This window comes from Leptonotus elevatus, chromosome 8, assembly GCF_054856555.1.
Source record: "Leptonotus elevatus isolate MCC_2025b chromosome 8, RoL_Lele_1.0, whole genome shotgun sequence".
Taxonomy (NCBI): Eukaryota; Metazoa; Chordata; class Actinopteri; order Syngnathiformes; family Syngnathidae; genus Leptonotus; species Leptonotus elevatus.
The window spans coordinates 18,342,266-18,362,150 of NC_141246.1; the positions used below are offsets into that span (position 1 = coordinate 18,342,266).

Sequence of the window (19,885 nt, forward strand, 5' to 3'; positions counted from 1 at the left end):
CTGGCGTGGAGGCCGTAGAAGTGCTTTTTAAATGTTTATTTTCCTTTTACAGTCACAACAACCCGGAATGTTAAAATAAACCTTAACATTTTAAAATGATACTTAAAAAAAGAAAGAGGTAATAACTATATTCAACAGTACGGACAGCTTTGCATTGAGTTGTAAATGTACCAGATTTTGGTTTCTCATTTTCCTCGATGTTTTTTTTTTTTAGTTTTTCCTTACCCTCTTGTGGTTTGTCAGGGGATGTCGTTGATATTTGTCAACTGTGGACATGTAAAGCCCTTTGAGACTCTTATATGAATAAGACCTATATGAATAAACTTGACTTGACTTGTAAATGCATAAGTGTAAAAATAATGTCATCCAAATACATGTTACATAAAACAATATTTAGCTTAAAACATATAAAGTGCACAATACAGTACAAATAGTAGGCTAAAATAGAAATAGTGTTTGTAGTAAAGTCCTTCTTAGAAGGAAGAGATAACAGTCAAATGAAAAAAAAGAGTTAAGAAAAGTTACATCATAAAAACAAATAAAAACACAAACAAAAACAGTTTGGTCCCATCCAACTGCAGCCTGCTTGTCCAGTGTAGTGTTGTTTTTCCTCCCCAACTCCTAAATCTTTCTTCACACATGCGTGTAAGAGTCTGGAGGTGAATGTGCCAAGAACAGCCCTTCTGGGAAATTGTTGGAGAAGCTAGTGTGGTAACTGGGGCTGCTTCTGCTGGACTGCCGCTGACCTCTGGACCCAGGCGATGTGATAGCGGAGAGTTTCTGGGCCTGGCACAGTTTCTGGATCAAAAAATGCTTGTCTCGACCCTCCTGAACAGCACAGTTACACACAAAGTGTATTCCAGTTAAACTTTTAACAGGAATTTGGATTAAAACATATTCACACCACACAAAATTGACATGAGAGCCCACAAAAAAGCTGCATCAAGAACTGAATAAGTTCTTGATTGTAACACCAAGCATTACTATAACAGTTTAAGTATAATGACTGTGCCGTAAAACTGATCAAGGACTGTTTAATTGCACCAAAGATTCAATATACCCACCATGGCTAGCTGTTCCCTAAGTTGTTTGATCACCCTCTTATGTGCTCCAGCTAGTGCGATGACGTAAAACATGGCCAAACTACAGCAGAGGAGATAAAGTCATCACGGTTGTATACATTTTGACACATTTTTGTCAATTATTTAAAAATCCTACATACCATGTAACAACAAAGAAGGATACAGCAAACGCCTCAGAAGAGATAGTGAAGAGGAGAGTTTGGACCCCACTGGGTAGCTCGTATATGGCAGTTGGTAGCACATCCCAGGAGGTGGTGTAATTCGCAAATGGGCCGCACGCCTGGGAACAGTTTATTCTGTATGTACAAACATGGTTAGAATGATGGATGAGTATGTTCATAAAATCTCACAAAGAGTCACAAAGGTGTTTTTTTTTATATACTTCACTCAAATTAGTTACTGTGTTTTTATAAATTAAATGTTTACATTATTTTAAAAATAAATAAATTACCAAGCAAGTGACATTTGTGTGACAATCAAGCCACCAAATACAGCTGCATATGAGACAAAACGTGCAAACATTACTTACTGTGCTACACTAACAATAACAGGCACGCAGGCCAAAGTCAAGCCGATCAGGAGCACACCCAGGAAGAAAAAGTTGGAACTTGAAGCTCTGAATGGACGTGTGACTGGACGACAGTTTTTTATCAGTGACACCTGGTAAACAATGACATAATTAACACGACAAAATAAAAACAGGCCGATAAAGAAGTTCTAGTCTGGTTTGTAAAAAAAAAAAAAAAAACTGCAAGAATAATTTACCTTTTTGATGTAAAAGATAAAAAAGTATTTGATGGTGCAGATGGCAGGCAGCATTGGGGAGTAGAATGCACCGATCCAGCAGATGGTCTGGCCGTAAACAATCTCAAGAACATTCTGAGGGATTGCAAACTCCTGCTGACCCCACCACTTAGCAAGGCCACAGTCGCAATACTTAACTATCATCCTGAGCAAAGGAAAAACAGGAGATTATGAGACTGAAAAGACAGAGTACATTGTATTGAAATGTCAAACATAAATATCACAACCTAATACATTAGAACACAAATTGAGCTCGTCCGATACGGAAATGTCATTAATTCTGCTTTGGACCTACTTTCGGGGAAACTCCACAAAGATGGTGACTGCCACAATGATCATGAAGTCAAAGATGGTGAGCTTGTACATTTCCTGGCCAACACGCGTCTCCCAACACTGTAGGAAGACACCAGATTACATGTTGGCCCCAGGGACAGTATTTTCGATACAACATGGCTTCAGAATGAAGTGACTTACTGAGTAGACCAAATGATTATAGCCGCAGACGCATGGGCCTTCTTTACATTTGGTGATCTGAGACCAGAGAGAGAAGAGCAAAACTCCGATGCTGGTCAGTCGCATGAATACACACCTGGGTGATTTAAAAACAAAGACAATCAAGAAATGAAACCACTTTGTTTACACAGGCATCCAAGTATGTCACTATTTCCCACTTTGACAAGCCTCTGCCACAACAAATACCTTGGTCAACTCTTAAAGTGAAAACAGTAAGAGTAAGTAAAGCTGTGAGCAGCTTTAAAGGGCCCTTGCAACACTGGCCACATTTGGATACTTGCACATAGGACAAGAACCCTCTAAAATATGTTTTTGCCAAGCCTTAGGTGTGTGAAATATCTAGATTTAGATCATCAGAAATAGCTTCTTCTTTTTTTGTAAATAGTGTATCGCTCGCCATGGTAACGACCTGCGACGTAGTGAAAAGCTTTCAAACAACTTTACATCTAAGTCTCTTTAGATGTAAAGTTTGAAGACGATCTGCTAAATTATGTGGAAGGAGTTGCAAAAGGCCAAAAAATGGGGCACAATTCCAAAATGAATTCAAAATGGTGTATTTCCTGTTAGGTTTAGCATATGGCTACGGAATACTTTTTGTAGGTCTTGGGCTGTTATATTTGCCTCCCAATTTTTATAGATCTAGGTAAAACGTTCTGCTTTGTTAAAAATGTATAGGGGGCAATAATGGGCCATTTTTTAAAAGAAATTGCACAATATTCCTGTAAAACATATTTATTTTTTGCCAGGCCTGATGTGCGTGCAAGGTTTCATGAGTTTTCACCTAGGTTTGGACCCTCAAAAACAGCATAATTTTTCTTTGTAAATGGCACATCGTCACAGCAACTGCACGAGGCGAAAGAAAAATGGTCGCCGCTCGGGCCCTAATAATAGATTAGATTTATATAGCGCCTTTCAAGGCACTCAAGAATGCTTAGGTGATAAGTCCTAATTGTCATGGTTATTTTATTGTAATGACATGATGTTGCATGCACCTAATGAGAGTAAAACGGATCTCGAAAGCAGGTGAATAGTCCTCATAGTTGATGATGACTGAGAAGAGGAGGGGAGTGATGAAGTTGGCCAAAGTGATCACAATTGACGGCAGATACTCGTGGATGAGATCCACAATAAAATTTTCCTGCAAATCAGAAAAACTGACTCAGGATGGCTTTCCATTTGTAAACAGTTTTTATGTTAAGTGTGAAGAAGCCTGCGCTTACCTTGACCTCATTCCTCTGTGCTTCCTGGGAGAAAATGGTGGCAATGTAAATGCTGTAGAAGCAACCAGCTAATACAGCAATGACAAACAGGTTGAGAATGAAGCGTATGAGATAAATGCGACATTTCTCTTTACGGGTCCGATCTGCTATTTTCTGTTTGATCCTTTCTTCCTCCAAATCTGTCTAAAAGGTAAAATGGGAGAACTGATTCAGAATAAAATGCAGAATTTCTGTCTTAACAAAAGAATACATTTATGAAAATTACACATGCTAAATCCCCAAAAAAGGTGAAAAAAGGACCAAATTACCCTAAGCTCATAAAGCAGGCTGCTTCTTTTGAGATTGGCTGCATTCCCATTGGTGATGCAGAAGTCCCAACCAGCAAATATCTTGTTACAAAAACTCTGGAAGCGGTCTTCATCCTGAACCAGATTACGTTTGAAACCAGTGGCAGACCTGGGAAAATGAGGCGTCTCTTGTCAGCAACACTTTAAGCATTTCAAAATAACACTAAATAACTCTCCAGCACCTTTTAACGATCCAGATAAGACTGAGGAAGAGGTATGCTACAGTGACCAGCAGGTAGGCTAGAGGCAAATTATAGGTGACCCTGGGGAAGTGGATTTTATCCGCTCTATAGTAGCCATAAAATAGATAGGTCCGCTCAAGAAAGCCCTAAAGAAAAAGCACACAATTTGAGTGAAGACCCCGCAATAACATTATTATTGATTGCTAAAGATGAAAAAAAATACTTACTCCGCCAGACAAGAGATCTGCGATGTGCTCATGAAAAATGACAAGACCTCGGCGAGCGCTGCTTGGATAATCACTGCAAACACTCCCTGTTGTCAGACAAAATCGTACATCTTACACATGCTACAACAAAAGTGCAAACTAATTCTAAAGGTTTCTCTGTGTTAACACAAGCAAGTGTTCTCTGACCGTCATCCTGGTTGTAGGTGATGTTCCCTAAAGCGTGCGGAGCAATGATGATGGGCAACAGGACGAAGCTGAACATGAGTGTGAAGATGATCAGGTTGAGCATGACAAGATAGCGCAGGAAAGAAAAGTAGGACAGAATCCCTGTGCCAAACATTCCTGGACAAACAAGAGAAATAAAAACAATCAACAATATATACAATTCATTTCACTACTTTGTAAATGCACTACAAAATTACCAACATTGCTGTCATTTTCTTTCCAGATATCTGGTTATGAGACGCATTGTAACACCTCTCTCACCCTCTATCAGATGGATGTCGCCCCTCCAGAGTTGCAGGGCAGTCAGCCACTCATGTACATCATCTTGCAGTCTGCGGAGATACCTGTGGGTGCTTTGCCTCCATTGCCTCCAGCTGCTGAGCTTTGCATCCTCTTGTAGCCGTAACACTCTAACACCAAGCATGGTCGAACATGTTAGGATCACTATGCCATCATCATCAATATGTGATACCAGTGTTGAGTTATTTGTATAACTAGAGGGTTTAGAATGAACATTTTTTTACTTGTCTCTGCGTTTCTCAGCCATGGTCTGGGGAAGTGCTCTAGTTGGTCTCTGCTCCACTTGGCTCTTCTGTTTCTCATCATGTCTACTTACAGTCCATTTCCCACTGCCGGAGGAGCCAATACGGGCTCGAGAGCTGCTCCTTCTTTTGGTGCCAGTATTGGATGCCTTCCTGCGGTACAGCAGGGACTGGTAGCTGGGGAGCTGGTCGAGCAGCGGGTTGCTGGTGACTTTTCCACTTCGATCAGTGTAGAACACTGCAAAAGGTAGAAAAAAATGGTGATGGTGAATGATGATACATAATAGCTGACTACATAGAGCACAAAACCCAAACATAAAGCATTAAACAAAATATATAAATTATCTGTACTGTTTAAACACAGTTATAATAATAAATCATTATTATAATGTGATAATGGTTTTCAATGTATTATTCTTGTGGTTGTTTAGATAGCTCTTCTATGTGTGTGTGTGTGTGTGTGTGTGTGCGTGTGTTTGTGTGTGTGTGTGTGTGGTGTTTTATGTAATCACATAAAAAAGACCTGTTGATTCAAGTTATTAATTGCAAAACACTGATAACGAACGCTAATGTGCAACTTATATATAATTCATGTATGGTTATGATCTACAAAAAATGAGAGTGTCTATAGTTCCGACTGTACTCTAGTCTAATACACTGTTTGACTCGCTGAACTGTGCTGGAGCACTACAACGACTTGTCAAACAATACAGAAGCAATATAATCAGCTTTGTAAATAAATCAATAAATCCTAATGTCTACGACTACTCTTGTATTAAGCCTAATGTTGTTACCGATACGAATCTATCTGATTAGTCACTTCACTGTAAACGGACAAGGAGTAGACGAACAAAATGCTAACTGCGTCTTTTTTTCTTTTTTGAGGGGGGGGATAGTCTGCATCTATGTAGTCGTAAAACATGAAAACGTGTCCGTCTTTTTCGAGACAAAAAACCCATCAGCTCACTTAAAGTCTACATAGCATTAGCTGGTTAGCTGAAGAGTTAACTAAACTAAACTGGAGTGACGATTGCGACAGGTAAAAGCACACACAAAAAAGTAAGTAGTTTCACCTGAATCCGAATCCATCGCCTCCTTTTCTGGTGTAGTGAAACGGATATATATTGAACAGTATTATGTTGGACAACAATAAGGCTGTTAGCCTCAGCTGGTGTTAGTTGTTGACGCTACTGTTGTCAAATTTAAAACTTGCAGTGGCAGCGACAACTTCCTGAACTCCCGAACACTCCCAAAGTGTGTTTATTTAGTGTATTTCCTTTTCATTTTAATTAGCATATTTTTATATGAATTCATCCATCAGATTAAGAATATATAATATGTATTTTAAAATAAATCAATAAATACACACACAAGCAGCAAGTCGCAGTTTAGATGTTTTTGTGCACTACATTTCCCAGAATTCAGTGCTATATTTGCACAAAAAGGCTACGTTCACAGGACAAAGCCGGGCAAGTTCCAGCGAACATTACGCACACGCACACTTAAAAAGCGCTAATATGCGCTGATATCATTTTTATTTTCAGATATAATTTAATCATTGTATTACTTAATTTCGTACAGCTGCATTTCTGTTAATATTTAATTTTGGGATGATTTTCACAAGTGAAAGCCGAAGAGAAATAATGTAATATGATTTTGCAAAACGTGTGAGTTAATGGATGATTTTTATTTTATTTTTTTAATGTTTCTGTTATCAATCAAACCACATCTCACATACGTGGTCGACAGTGTCGTTCACCTAAATAATCCAAGCATTGTTGATTCAAATTTGATCCTGATCAACTACAGTAACTTTTGTCATTTTACATTATTGACATAATGTTCAACCCAGATATAACACAAGTAGTCACTGTTGCTACTGTAGTCTATATATTTTCCTTATTTTTGTGTGGGTGAGTATGAAGAGCAGCACAGTTACAGGTCTATATATCCACTTGGACGCCTGCCCGAATGTCCTAATAACGTTAAATAAATCATGCCATTGGAATTCATTGTGTTCACAATAGACATTGTACACCTGAGAGGCTGAGACCCACCTGGTCTATTGATAAGCAGTGGACTTTTACCTTTGTGACTTCAGCACATACTTCCTGGTTACTTACATTTTGTGATGGTTGTTATTGGACACACAGTGTTTTGTCTTTTAGTTTGATTAGCATGGACTCCTAGGTTTGTTTTTTGTTTTTTTAAATCAGGCTTCACTTCTGGTGGATTTGTTTCCATTTCCTCACAATCACCAGGTAAGCCAATCATGCAATGTATGTATCTCTTTGACACATTAAATACGTAATTCAACACTACATTCACTCTCTATTCACAGGCTACTGTTTTCTGTGTAGCGTTTTGAAGTTTTAATTTCGGGACCTTACCCAGCTGATTTAAGTTATACTTGATGACTACACCCCTAATGTTCTCCCTTGGTAAACTGGGGTGCCCTTGCTGGGAATCACTTGAACCCATTTTTATAAATTAATGATAAACCAATGGGGATGGTGCAGGCAGATTAAATGACATGCTTCTCTCTTGAAATGTGATTGTCGCTTCAAACGTACAATTTAGCCTCGTCAGCAACAACCTAAGATACAATATTATAATCACATACTGTCTGTCTTGTTTGGTTTACTTGAACAGGACTGGACCTATGTCATAGAGGGAAAAAGTATCAACAATTTTGAAATTTGAAGACCCTCATGTCAAGTTACAGCAGCGGAGGACTTCTCAATCCTGCCTACCATGACAGCGAGACCCTGGAAATTGATAGGTGGGTGGTAATCTAAATTGAAATCACTCCATCATTTATCTCAACATTCACTCTTTTGCTTTGGGCCGCCATTTATTTGTGACATAATGATGGAATATTTACACATGACATGAGGATATACAGTAAAAGGGTGTGCTAAAAAAAAATCTTTAAGAGGAGGTTGGAATTTACATTGGTTCAGTAAAATACTTTTCTTGGAAACCTTTAACTCTCGGGATTCCGGATATTTGCCTAACTGTAATACAGTAAGCCACTGAAAATTGATTATTATACGCCGTTACTGAAACTTTTAACCTGATTACAGTTGTATCTAAGTGATATGATTCCAGATAATAGTCACATTATGAACTTTAAATGTAATTGTCATATATGAACTCTGAATTGTATAGCACAACCTGTTGAATATAACCATTTCATGTTTCCCATTGTTTATTTTGTGTTGTATTCAGGTCTTCCAGAAAACCACAGCACACTAACCCGTATGTCCAGGAAGAACAGGACTGGTGGAAGGACAGGGAGGAAACGTATGACTACGAGATTGGTCAAACCAATGGAAATGGTGATAGAGTGAGAGTACCCTGGGGGGGCTGGCAGGAGCAGGACTGGAGGGGAAGAGAAAATATTCCGATGGGATTGCAGTCAAGACACCCAGAAAGCTCTGTATTCCAGCATCATATCAGTGAGTGGGGCTTGATGTCGTGCCAAACAAAACACAGAATATGAATTGTATAATGGAATGTTATACCAACTCACTCATTGTTATGCAGATCACAGTCCAAACCAAATCGACCATGGCTCTCAGTATGATCCACTTCCTTCTGCATCATCAGGTAAAGATTCAAATTTTGTACACCCCAAGTGGTTTTATAAGTGTGGTATATATCTCTAGCTACAGTATCTCTTTAAACACACGCACACACACACACACACACACAAATATAACTGTTGTAAAGTATTTTTATAATTTGACAAAATGTTTTACAAAAGTAAAAAAATTGAAAAATCTGTGGAATTTCATAGAAAAGTGAGTAGTGGCATTTATTCCAGCCGTCCTTTAAAAAAAAAGTTTATTCTCAATTATCTTATTTATTTATTTTAGGGGTGTTAAAAAATTATTTTGAATTTAATTAAAAGTTCCTTTAACGCCACTAATTTTTTTAACGAGCGATTAATGACCACCCCTTACTTGGAAAGCCTTTATTTGGGAAATTCCAGTCGCAACGCAGCAGACACGTCCACGTCAAAATTTTGCAATAATAAATTTAATAAGAATGCGTATATTTGTGGAGACTGGGGTCAAGCTGTATTCTACAAAAAAATTGCAGAATTTCACAAGTTACTTCATGTTAAAGATTAAATAGCTCTTAATATGAAAAGAAAATGCACTGAGCTGTCACCATTGTCTTACAACAGTAATTATGCCATCTTGTGGCAGAAAAATGATCTCAACACAAATCAATATCATACTTGTTTTTTACACTACAGTACATCTTTAAAATTTTTACTCAATTTAATGAATTATTGTGACATTTTTGTATCAATGACTTAAAAGATGCAGCCATATTTATATTAGTTTAACATTTTTATTCGCTTTTATGTTAACAAGAGTATGAAAACTTGGGAAAAAATTGTTTACTGTACATTTTATTGGACATTTACACCAGATATAAAATGTGTGATTAATCGTAAATTAACTATTGAAGTCACCCTTAATCATTTCTTTATTGCATTTACTACTGATGTAAACAGTTGTGTTGCACACCACACTTAATAGACTGGAGGTTCCTCCACGTTTCATACTTATCGTGCAGCATTATTGTAACATTAAATTCCATATATTAGGGACAACATTTATTTCTACAACTTATTCTGCTTCTTTCAATCTTTCAGGCACAATGACTATGAGATGGAGGGGAGTCGGATTAAGGATGAATATGTTTCCAAGCCATGATCCTGATCATCTAGCATTCACAGAGGAGGCCATCATGAATGAGATGGAAAATGGTAAGACTCAGTGTTCTTTATAGAAGATGTTGAATAATTAGTCCAGATCTCTGTAGACTTATCAGTGATACACCTGATAGTATTTTTTTCCAGATAGGGATAACAAAAACAGTGCTTGTCTGTCCTTTCCTGTGTAACAGAGGAGAAGAGTCTGGTCAAAGAACTTGTTGCCTTGTCAACACGAGACAGAATCAAAGCCATACGGGACCTTCCAATGAGCTTTGCAGAGAAAAAGCATATAAGGTGACTACAAGGCTCATACTCGCTACGTACTTGGCTTTTTTTGCACGTGTGTTTTACTGGCCTCCTGGCACTACTGCCGTGCAAGCAGGGCAGACTGTGTGAGCCCCAATTTCCTTGGCTACTCATTGGTGTGCAAGGACTCCAGCAAATCAGCTTCTTCTTTTGCCATGTCAAGGACTGAGCCTCACGTGTGAAATTTTAAAGGGAATACTGTGAAGGAGCTGAGCCGAAAGGCAAAGCTCTCGATCTACGTTCCTGCCCTCACCTAAGGTCACGAGCTGTGGGTCGTGACCGAAAGAACAAGATCCCGGATACAAGCGGCCGAAATGAGTTTCCTCCGCAGGGTGGCCGGGCTCTCCCTTAGAGATAGGGTGAGAAGCTCGGTCATCTGGGAGGGACTCAGCGTCGAGCCGCTACTCCTCCACGTTGAGAGGAACCAGTTGAGGTGGCTCGGGCATCTGGTTCGGATGCCTCCTGGGCGCCTCCCTGGGGAGGTGTTCCGGGCATGTCCTACCGGCGGGAGGCCCCGGGGACGACCCAGGACATGCTGGAGAGACTACGTCTCACGGCTGGCTTGGGAACGCCTTGGGATCCCGTCGGAGGAGCTGGCTGAAGTGGCTGGGGACAGGGAAGTCTGGGCTTCCCTGCTAAAGCTGCTGCCCCCGCGACCCAACCCCAGATAAGCGGAATTGAAGACGGAACGGAACGAATACTGTGGCACATAAAAGCGTAAAATGTGTTGTTTTTTTAACTGTGCCAGGCTACCTGCATCTGTGAAAATACCAAAACCCAGTCTAGCCCACCCCTGCATAGATTTAGAGCATGCCTTACGCTTGTCTTGGACTGTCCATGAAAACAGAGCCCTATGTTTTCAGTATAGTCAGTATCAATGTTCCTCTAGGAATGTTAATCATTTCAGTGGGTGGAAAACCTTGACACATACAGTTTATATAGTATGTTTGCAAATGGTTATCAATGTAGTCAGTCTAGTACAGCGGTTCCTAAACATCGAATTGGGCCATTTTCACATTCAGTTGTTTTTTTGTTTTTTGCACTTCATCTTCAAACTACAAATTAATAGTATGTTAGTAAAGCCGTAAATGTTTATACAGCACCTCTTTTTGACCTCCTTACATTGGACAGTGAAGCTCATTGAAGTGCTTAGTTGTAGATGTTGCCTGTGGTCTATCCTGAAACTAAGTAGCAGGAAGTCCAAAGTATTTTCTCCTGCTGCTTACAGAATTGCAGGCGATTGTGCAAACTGTACAGAAATATGTTTTTATCAAAGGCAAGGAAATTAGCAATGACATCAAATAATGTTTTGAATGACCTTTACAGGAGTGAAGTGCTAGCATTTGAATCCCGGTCTCGTCAGTTCACTTGTTTTGCAGACTGTTCAGAGAGAACATCACTGGTGAGTTTCGTTATAAGATCGCAATACTGCATCAAATCTTTGTCATCCTGGAGCACGGCCATGTCAAAATCGGTGTTCTGGCAGTTTCTTCGCAGGTGCGGTTACAGTATCCGGTCTGCTAGGCAGACCTTGGAACTGTGGCAAGGCATCATGAAGGAGATAGGTGGCAAGTTCGGCACCAGCGTCCTCACCTACTTTCTATTTCTCAAGTGGTTGCTCATTTTCAACATATTCTCCTTCCTGATTAACTTTGGCTTCATCACCATCCCGCTGCTGGTTTATGATATTTCCCCCATCTTACCTCCAAATGTTGGCTTCAGAGGACTTGAGATTCTAACTGGAGCTGTAAGTGTAGTCTTATATTCAGAGCACCATCATGATTGACACATAATGTGGGCTACTTTTTTGTATTTTATTTTTAACCATCTTATTTCATATATGCTCATTAAAATATAATTCATATTGAAATAATAATGTGCATTGCTATGTGTTTCTACTCCATCAGGGTTACTTCAACTTCACTGTCATGTACTACGGTGGTTACAGCAACGAAACCCTTGTGGGTCTGGCGGAATACAACATGCAGCTAGCCTACTTTTTCACAACTGCCATTTATATGGTGTTGTGCGGCATTGCACTAATCGCAAGGTTAGACTAGTTAATGTGATTCCTTTATTGTAAACATTCGTGAGTTTACGGTATACACCCCTATATAAACATTTATTTTGTCCATTACAGCATGGCAAACTCCTTCAAGACAAATTACATGCTTGCGGATCAAGTTTCAAACAGTGCATGGCAGCTATTGTGCAGCTGGGATTTTAGCATCATCAGTGAGAGAGCAGTGAGACAACGCAAGAACAACCTCAGAGTACAGCTAAAGGTGAATGCTCAAACCCCTCTCAATATAAGAACATACTGTATGCTGTTACTTTTACACTAACACAACAATTCAAAGAATACAGTATATTTACTGGGGGTATGTATTTTACCCTGCAGTCAATAAGGATATATTGATCTTACTAAACGCTACAAGATGTCGCTCCTGAACCAACTGTGAAGTAGGGTAGCTCATTCAGTGCCATTGACGGCTATAGACGTCAAAAATCTATTTTAACTGGGCTGGCAGTGAATGAATGAATGAATAAATGAATGAATCTGGAAATCTGATTGGTCAATCGATCAATCAATCAATCAATGTCTTACTATCTTTTGGGACTATAATAACCTCGTGCATCCTTCCAGGAGTCAATGTCAGAGAAAGCCCAAAGAGATCTGCTAACCTTCACTGAAAAGCTCAAGCACGTTGGGATTCATCTGGGCTCGTGGCTTCTCTCCACCGGTCTGGCTGTTGGATGTGCCGCCAGTATCTATTTCCTCTGCCAGTACGAAGAGCAGGTACTCAAGTGATTGCATGATTAACAATAGAAATGCACTCAGTGGAGGGCGGTTAATCGAAGGTGACGTAAGATTTTCGGTGCCATTTTATATTCTTGGTATAGGTAAAAACAACAACAAAAACGTAATATATATATATACACAGTGGAACCAGTTTGAACGTCTTGGAATCGTACAATTCGGACTTCAACCAAAAAATCGGAGTAAAAAATGCTTGAACTAATTTTCGGAGTTCAAACTCCCAAGCAAAGCAAGCTAAACCAAACATACCTTGAACGGGTAGCCGAGTGAAGCCGAGCAATGCCGAATGCTCACGTTGCGGTAGTTGAGACGATGCACTGCTCATTTCCAGTCAGATCGTGAATACTCCCGTAGGTGCTCCATACTGGCGAGTGCATTTTGATTTTTCCACGACAATTTTCTTCACTATGGGCCCAAAGAAAGACAACAGTGCCAGTGGCAGCAAAGAAAAACATACAGTACTACGAACCACAGTGGAATTAGGAAGGAGATTATCGCGCCGTGACTACTTCTGTAAATACTGGCACGAGGACGCCCCTTAGCTCTTCAACAACGTGCCTGACGTTAAACAACGCACGCAAGGACCGCTTAGTAGTCCAACAATATGCCCAATGTAGAATACCCAAACTCAGCACTGAACTAAAGCAAGCATTAACATTGCATTTATCATCCACTGCTGCCATCACACCACAACAGGTAAGGTAAGGTATGTTTTATTGTTTAAATACTGTACTGTACTGTAAATGTAAAAAAACATAAATAGAAATTAAAATAGGAATTTTCAGTTTTTGGAGCTTGGGAACGGATTAATTGCATTTACATTATTTCCTATGGGAAAAAATGTTTCGGAGGTTAAACAATTCGGACTTTGAACACTTCGCAGGAACGAATTATGTTCAAACTCCGAGGTACCACTGTATATATTTAATGCATAAATAAATGTATATTTCTATATATATTTATTTTTAATTAATTATTCAAACTTTAATCTATAATTTATTAAATTATTAATTAAAATAAAACTTTTTTTTTTTTAAATAAAGCTGTATCTGTAGACTGCAGAATAAATAAATATAAAATGTCTTCCTAATGCACAGCCATTTTCATGTGGCAGTGGTATTCCTATATAGTGCAGTAAAATCCTATCACCATGCTGCTCAAGATAAAGAGGGGTGGCTCATTATGCAAAGGATTTCTTTTAATTGCACACACTCTATTGTTAGCTTAACAACCACTTATGTACGTACCCTCCGTCTCTGCAGAACACAACAGATGCTTCAACCTGGTCGCTGCTTCAAGAGGCAGAGACTCTACTTGTCCCATTTGTGGTCTCCTTGATGAACCTGGTGGTCCCACTCTTCTATTCTCTTTTTAATAAGTTTGAGCAATATTCCAGTCAACGCAGGCAGATCTACACTCTGTTGCTCAGGTCTAATAGCTGGCTTTCTGTTTCTCAGCATGATGAATAGTATGCATAATGTTTGCAAATTTCATGCAACCAACCATTCACATTCACACCTATGGACAATTTAATTTCAATATACAGTAACCTGCATGCATGTTTTTAGAATGTGGGAAGAAACCAAGAGTACCAGAACAAAACCCCTGCAATCACAAGGACAACATACAAACTCCTAAGATTGAAATCCACCGGGCCCCTGTGTGTGTGGCCCCTGAATTGAAATGAGTTTGAAACCCTTGCTGTAGATGGCTCTGCCTCTTCTGATTTATGTACTGTACATATTATGTACAGTAATTGTACAGTATTACATCTGTTTAAGTATTTGTTTTTCCTATTTGCAGGAATGTTTTACTCAAGATGCTTATTCTGGGTGTTTTATGCTACTACTGGATGAATGTGGTGGCTCAGAAGTTTTCAGTATGTTTAAAAACCCTTTAATTTAGACATTAATCAATTGCTTAAAGTCTTCCTTCACCTTTTGTGATGGTTTTCCCACAGTGTTGGGAGTCCATGGTCGGACAAGCATTGTACCGCTTGGTCATCTTTGACTTTTTCTTTCTCATGTTGGGATCCTTATTTGGAGAGTTTTTCAGCAAGTGAGTTGTGTGGTTTAAAAAAATTATTTTTTTACATTTCACCTCAGAGGGGACTTTTATTTATTTTTGTGATCTGCTGCAGTTTGATTGGAACAAAGTTCCTACCACGTCTTGGGGTTCCGGAGTTTGACGTTGCCAGAAATGTCCTTGAGCTCATCTATGCACAGACCCTAGTTTGGTGAGACAGTTTATTATAATTAATTTCAAATCAATGTATAAATGATGCAGCAAATGATCTTACTATTAGCTCTATTAAGCTTCTATGATAAGTTGTTTGTTTTTCTTCTCATTGCAGGATCGGAATTTACTTCTCTCCACTGTTACCTGCCATTCAGATAGTCAAGTTTTTCGTCCTATTTTTCATAAAAAGGGTAACTATATGCCAATTTTTTTTGCAATGTTTTTCCAGACACAAGCCTATTTATGTTTCTGTCAACTCCTTTGTCTCATCTTATTACCTATGCATAGCTTCCATTTTGTTGTGAGGTCAACTAATGGCATACAATAAATGAACTGAGGAGGATCAGTAATTGGAGCCTGCTTCACTGCGGCATTGTTAAATCTTTCATGCACATTGTGAATGACCTTTGAAATAACACAATTCAAACCTTTGGATATTGAAGCCCCCTCATGTTTTCCATTACAGCGTGAAATTAGATTGATGACATTATGATAGTAGTAATACAATGTACTTGTCCCTAGGTCAGCCTGACTCACAACTGTCAGCCTCCACGGCGGACAGGCAGAGCAGCTCAGATGCAAACCATCTTCGTTGCCCTCCTCTTCTTCCCCTTCTTTGTAGGAGCCCTGTCAATGGTTGGATACACTGCATGGCGGTATGGACCATTTACAGTAGACCCTTTAACAATACTTACAAGTGGAGATCCAGTGGAAGTTGAAAATAGACTCAGCAACAGTCCAGATATCTCAAATCAAGTCCTTTCATTTAACGTTTTGTATTCTGTGTAGACTCCCGCCCTCCCAGCAGTGTGGCCCATTTCGGGGCCTAAACAACACCTTCAGTGTGGTTGGAATATGGATTGATAGCATGGAAGACATCCCTGGTTCCCAAGGGGCCATCTGGATCTATGAAAATGTCATCAAAAGTGAAATTGTTTACTTCCTCGGCACTCTCATAATCTTGTAAGTGCACAAGAATTTCTTAAGCGTGTGTTACTCTTACTGTATTGTATGTTTCAAAAGCCCTCATCAAAAAAGACAACATCACAATGTATTCACCTAGCGAACAATAGTAACTTATCTTGACAAAGTTCCTCAATGTAAAGATTTTATTCGATCAAATCTAGCCATTGTTGATGATTTGATTTGATAAACAATGGTCACAAATAATAATCTTATAACCAGGATTGTTTTTTTCTCTTCTAATTGACTGCTATGCTTTTCTTGTCAGAATCATCATATATATGTTCTGGCAAGTCTCTCAGGGCCGCAAGCTCCTGATTGGTCGACTGAGACAGCAAATTGCGAATGTGAGTGTGACTCGAGTGATTTATTTGTGCACATTATGTCACCGTTTGGCACGGTAAAGGGCAGGAGCGCTCCCAGAAACTAATTTATTTTCTAAAAACCAAAAAAAGGAAAACAAGGAGAGTAGATTTATGAAGATTACTAACTCAACAAAAGTCCAAAATGGTCAAAGTACTAAAACAAACACTAGGAAAAAGACTCAACTTGATTTGACTTTACTTGGAAAAGGACCGAGACACAAACACAATGAACCAAAAAGGATTGAAAGAAAGCAGGAAGAAATCATGCAAGTAAACTGACGAGACAATGAAGAACACCAACACAAAACATAAGCAGCTGATTGGTAGGCACCAAGGACCAGGTTAACAAGCACAGGTGGATAAAAAAAAAACACACGACCAGGACAGGACACAAACCACAAGAAAACAAAATCACATGTATTCAATACAATAAAATAAAAAAAGAGTCCCAAAACAGATCACAACACCTTTTTGGTCGAAACTTTACCCTCTTTACATTTGTTTTCCCCACCAGGAAGGGAAAGACAAGTCCTTCTTGTTGGAGAAACTAAAGAACCTCCAGAAATCTCATCAGAAGCACAAAAAGAAGAATCAAAAGAAGGTACATTGTCTATATCATTGGTGTCCAATCTACGGCTTGGGGACCATTTGTGGCCCGCTGTCTATTTTTTGGTGGCCCACAGCAAACACTTAAAATACATTATTGCCCACAATGCTATAAAAAAAGGGGGGAGGGGCAATATAAGAGGTGTAGCTGTCGAAAAAGTGGGAGGATGTGAGTAATGGGCACCACAATGACTACTAATAATAAACTTTTCTCGATATACAGAAACACAAATTAATTTACAGCTTAAATAAAATAAAAATAATTTCCTTCACTTTCTGCTTAGTGTCGAGGTCTGATTTATGAACTAATGATTCTCAAGCCTGGTTTTCTTATTACAGATTGCTCTTGATTTGCTCTTGATTCAGCGGCTACTCAATGGAGGGGCAGATCTTTTCCGAGGGGGGGGATACACCCCAAAACATATAGACAATGTAAAACTTCGTTTGCTAACCTCACTTGGTTTTAGAAATGGTCTGTTTTTCTATTTCAAGCACCCCAACCGACGCCTCGACGACAGTTCAACAGGTGGCCATTCCCACTTGAGCTCCGCGGTTCACGCTTTACTTATTCACCAACCACATGAGCAAGAGGGGAGACGCTTCCCGAGTGGTCAGAGAACTGAGGAGGAAATGGGAGAACCAATCTACCAGTCGTCCTTGACACCACGGATGCCCGCCAGGCACATGGGCGGACACAGATCCATGGACGTCAAGGAAGCAAGGCAAGCAAGACAAAAACAAGAAGAAGATGATGCAGCGCTAGAGGTTGATGGTTTACCCTCTTCGTTTTCAAATGCTATGATACAAGTCATGCAAGCAAGGCAGATAGCAGAAAGAAATGAGGGTCTTCTTTGGGACCCTGCTCCCCCTCAAAATCGACCTCCTGCTAGTTCCAGTGCTCTCATTCAAGCTATGTTAGCCCGGCAACAAGCCCAGAATGAGTATGATGATGGCTACTAAGCTAAAGGTTTGAAAGTGTTCAATACTGAAAAGCAAATATGAGGTAGTTATTCTGATAAGCTATATCAGGATGTGTCATCCAAATAATTATATTTTCAACAAAGCAATCTATACTTTAATTTATTCAAACTATCAAGTTGGGCTCTGTATGTGAGTGTAGCTTCACTAGTGTTTGTCCAATTCCTGATTTTTTTCCCCACGTTTGTCACACTTAAATGTTTCCCATCGTCAAATAAATGCCATTGATGTGATTTTTGCCCAGTCTCTTCCTCATTATTGAGTCATAAACACAGACCTTAATTGAGGTGGGGGAGGCCAGCAGTTCTTTAAATATTGTCCTGGATACCTTTGTGACTTCCTGGATGAGTCGTCGCTGTGCTTTTGGGAAGGTTCACCACTGCTCCATGCTTTCTCAATTTATCATTTATAGCTCTCTCATTATGATTTGCTCTGGTCTTAATGCTTTAGGGATGATTTTGTCAGCCTTTCTAGACTGATAGATGTCGATAACTTTATTTTTCATCTGTTCCTGAATTTCTTGGGAACATGGCATTTTGTTTCAGCTTTTTGAGATCTTTCGACTGGCCTAATTTGGTCAGTCATGTTCTATTTAGATGATTTCATTTTCTTTGTTATTTTTTATTCATAATTTTCATTATGACGTAACAAAAGATATATTACATTACATTACAAAGACAAACAAACTTTGAAAATAATACCAAGGAATATGTTCATATAAGCAAATGATATCATTTTTTATCAATTTTATCGAATACAATAATGTAACAGCTAGGCACTTATTCCAATCAGGTTATTTTTCTTTTTTCTTTCAAACATTCTCTAAGACAACGAGGATACTTGCTCATTTCCATGATCTTCAAGGATTTCAGTTGCTTTCGCTATTGACAGTAATTCTAAAGATGTTCGTCAGCTATGTATACTTATTATAGCAGTATAGTTTGCATGTCTTCCAGTTGACAAGTTATCATCTTTTTCACAGTCAGAAAAGCTAAAGCAATGATCTGATGATTAACTCATTCACTGCCATTGACGGCTATAGATGTCAAAAATTCATTTTTAACTATTTCTATTAGTTTAACATTTGTTTCCACTTTTGTTAACAAGAGTATGAAAACCTAGAATTTTTTTATTATACATTTAGAACAGATATACAATTTGTGATTAATCGTGAGTTAACTAGTGAAATCATGCGATTAATTACGATTACAATTTTAATCGCCTGATGCTCCAACGTTTTAATCTTTTCTTTATCTTTTTAATTCATTCACTTCCATTGACAGCTATAAACGTCAAAAATTAATTTTAACTATTTCTATTAGTTTAACATTTTTTCCCCACTTTTGTTAACAAGATTATGAAAACCTAGAATTTGTTTATGGTACATTTAGAACAGATATAAAATTTGTGATTAATCGTGAGTTAACTAGTGAAATCATGCGATTAATTACGATTACAAATTCTAAACACCTGATGCCCCTAATTTTTAAGAATCTTTTTTTTTTTAAAAATCTTTTTTTTCTTTTTTTTTAAAGAAGAAAAGATTACTGAGCCTTGGCTTAAGCAGATTTTTATGACTTTTTAAAAATGTTAGAACCATTCGCATTGAATATTTTACTCATTTATTATACAGTATATGTGTGTCGAGATATTTCATATTTTAAGGACCGCAAGGTGGAATAGTCTGCCTCACAAATATAATTGGAACATCTTTATGTGGATTTCACATGT

At 38.7% G+C, this 19,885-nt stretch overlaps 2 protein-coding genes across 2 annotated transcripts; one reads left to right on the forward strand and one right to left on the reverse strand.

Annotated features, from left to right (window-relative positions):
* Positions 1-21: 21 nt before the first annotated feature.
* tmc7 (transmembrane channel like 7) lies at positions 22-6,483 on the reverse strand. The gene is made up of 16 exons (XM_086082467.1): positions 6,216-6,483; positions 5,125-5,380; positions 4,862-5,010; positions 4,562-4,717; positions 4,376-4,461; positions 4,149-4,294; positions 3,928-4,075; positions 3,620-3,802; positions 3,392-3,537; positions 2,361-2,475; positions 2,182-2,279; positions 1,848-2,031; positions 1,612-1,742; positions 1,223-1,378; positions 1,065-1,143; positions 22-828 (listed from the first exon to the last, which is right to left on the reverse strand). The coding sequence occupies exons 1-16, from the start codon at positions 6,229-6,231 to the stop codon at positions 634-636; spliced, it is 2,244 nt and encodes a 747-aa protein (XP_085938593.1). The 5' UTR covers positions 6,232-6,483; the 3' UTR covers positions 22-633.
* Positions 6,484-7,263: 780 nt separating this feature from the next.
* tmc5 (transmembrane channel like 5) lies at positions 7,264-18,211 on the forward strand. Its single transcript, XM_086083184.1, has 21 exons — positions 7,264-7,403; positions 7,795-7,924; positions 8,374-8,603; positions 8,692-8,754; positions 9,815-9,928; positions 10,069-10,171; positions 11,510-11,585; positions 11,670-11,930; positions 12,091-12,233; positions 12,324-12,468; positions 12,831-12,983; positions 14,267-14,433; positions 14,808-14,883; positions 14,965-15,062; positions 15,145-15,240; positions 15,358-15,433; positions 15,765-15,898; positions 16,032-16,205; positions 16,474-16,552; positions 17,085-17,171; positions 17,669-18,211. Exons 2-21 carry the CDS (start codon positions 7,854-7,856, stop codon positions 18,134-18,136), a joined length of 2,814 nt encoding a protein of 937 aa, XP_085939310.1. The 5' UTR covers positions 7,264-7,403; positions 7,795-7,853; the 3' UTR covers positions 18,137-18,211.
* Positions 18,212-19,885: the final 1,674 nt, after the last annotated feature.

Excerpts from the sequence above, each read along its gene's own strand:
- tmc7 (XM_086082467.1), bottom strand. Across the intron at positions 5,011-5,124 it reads GCTGAGAAACGCAGAGACAA|AGTGTTACGGCTACAAGAGG; the intron begins GTAAAAAAATGT and ends GCTTGGTGTTAG. Across the intron at positions 3,538-3,619 it reads CACAGAGGAATGAGGTCAAG|GAAAATTTTATTGTGGATCT; the intron begins GTAAGCGCAGGC and ends TCTGATTTGCAG.
- tmc5 (XM_086083184.1), top strand. The coding sequence starts at position 7,854 with ATGTCAAGTTACAGCAGCGGAGGACTTCTCAATCCTGCCTACCATGAC. Across the intron at positions 11,586-11,669 it reads GTTCAGAGAGAACATCACTG|TTTCTTCGCAGGTGCGGTTA; the intron begins GTGAGTTTCGTT and ends GTGTTCTGGCAG. Across the intron at positions 16,206-16,473 it reads CTCGGCACTCTCATAATCTT|AATCATCATATATATGTTCT; the intron begins GTAAGTGCACAA and ends TTTTCTTGTCAG.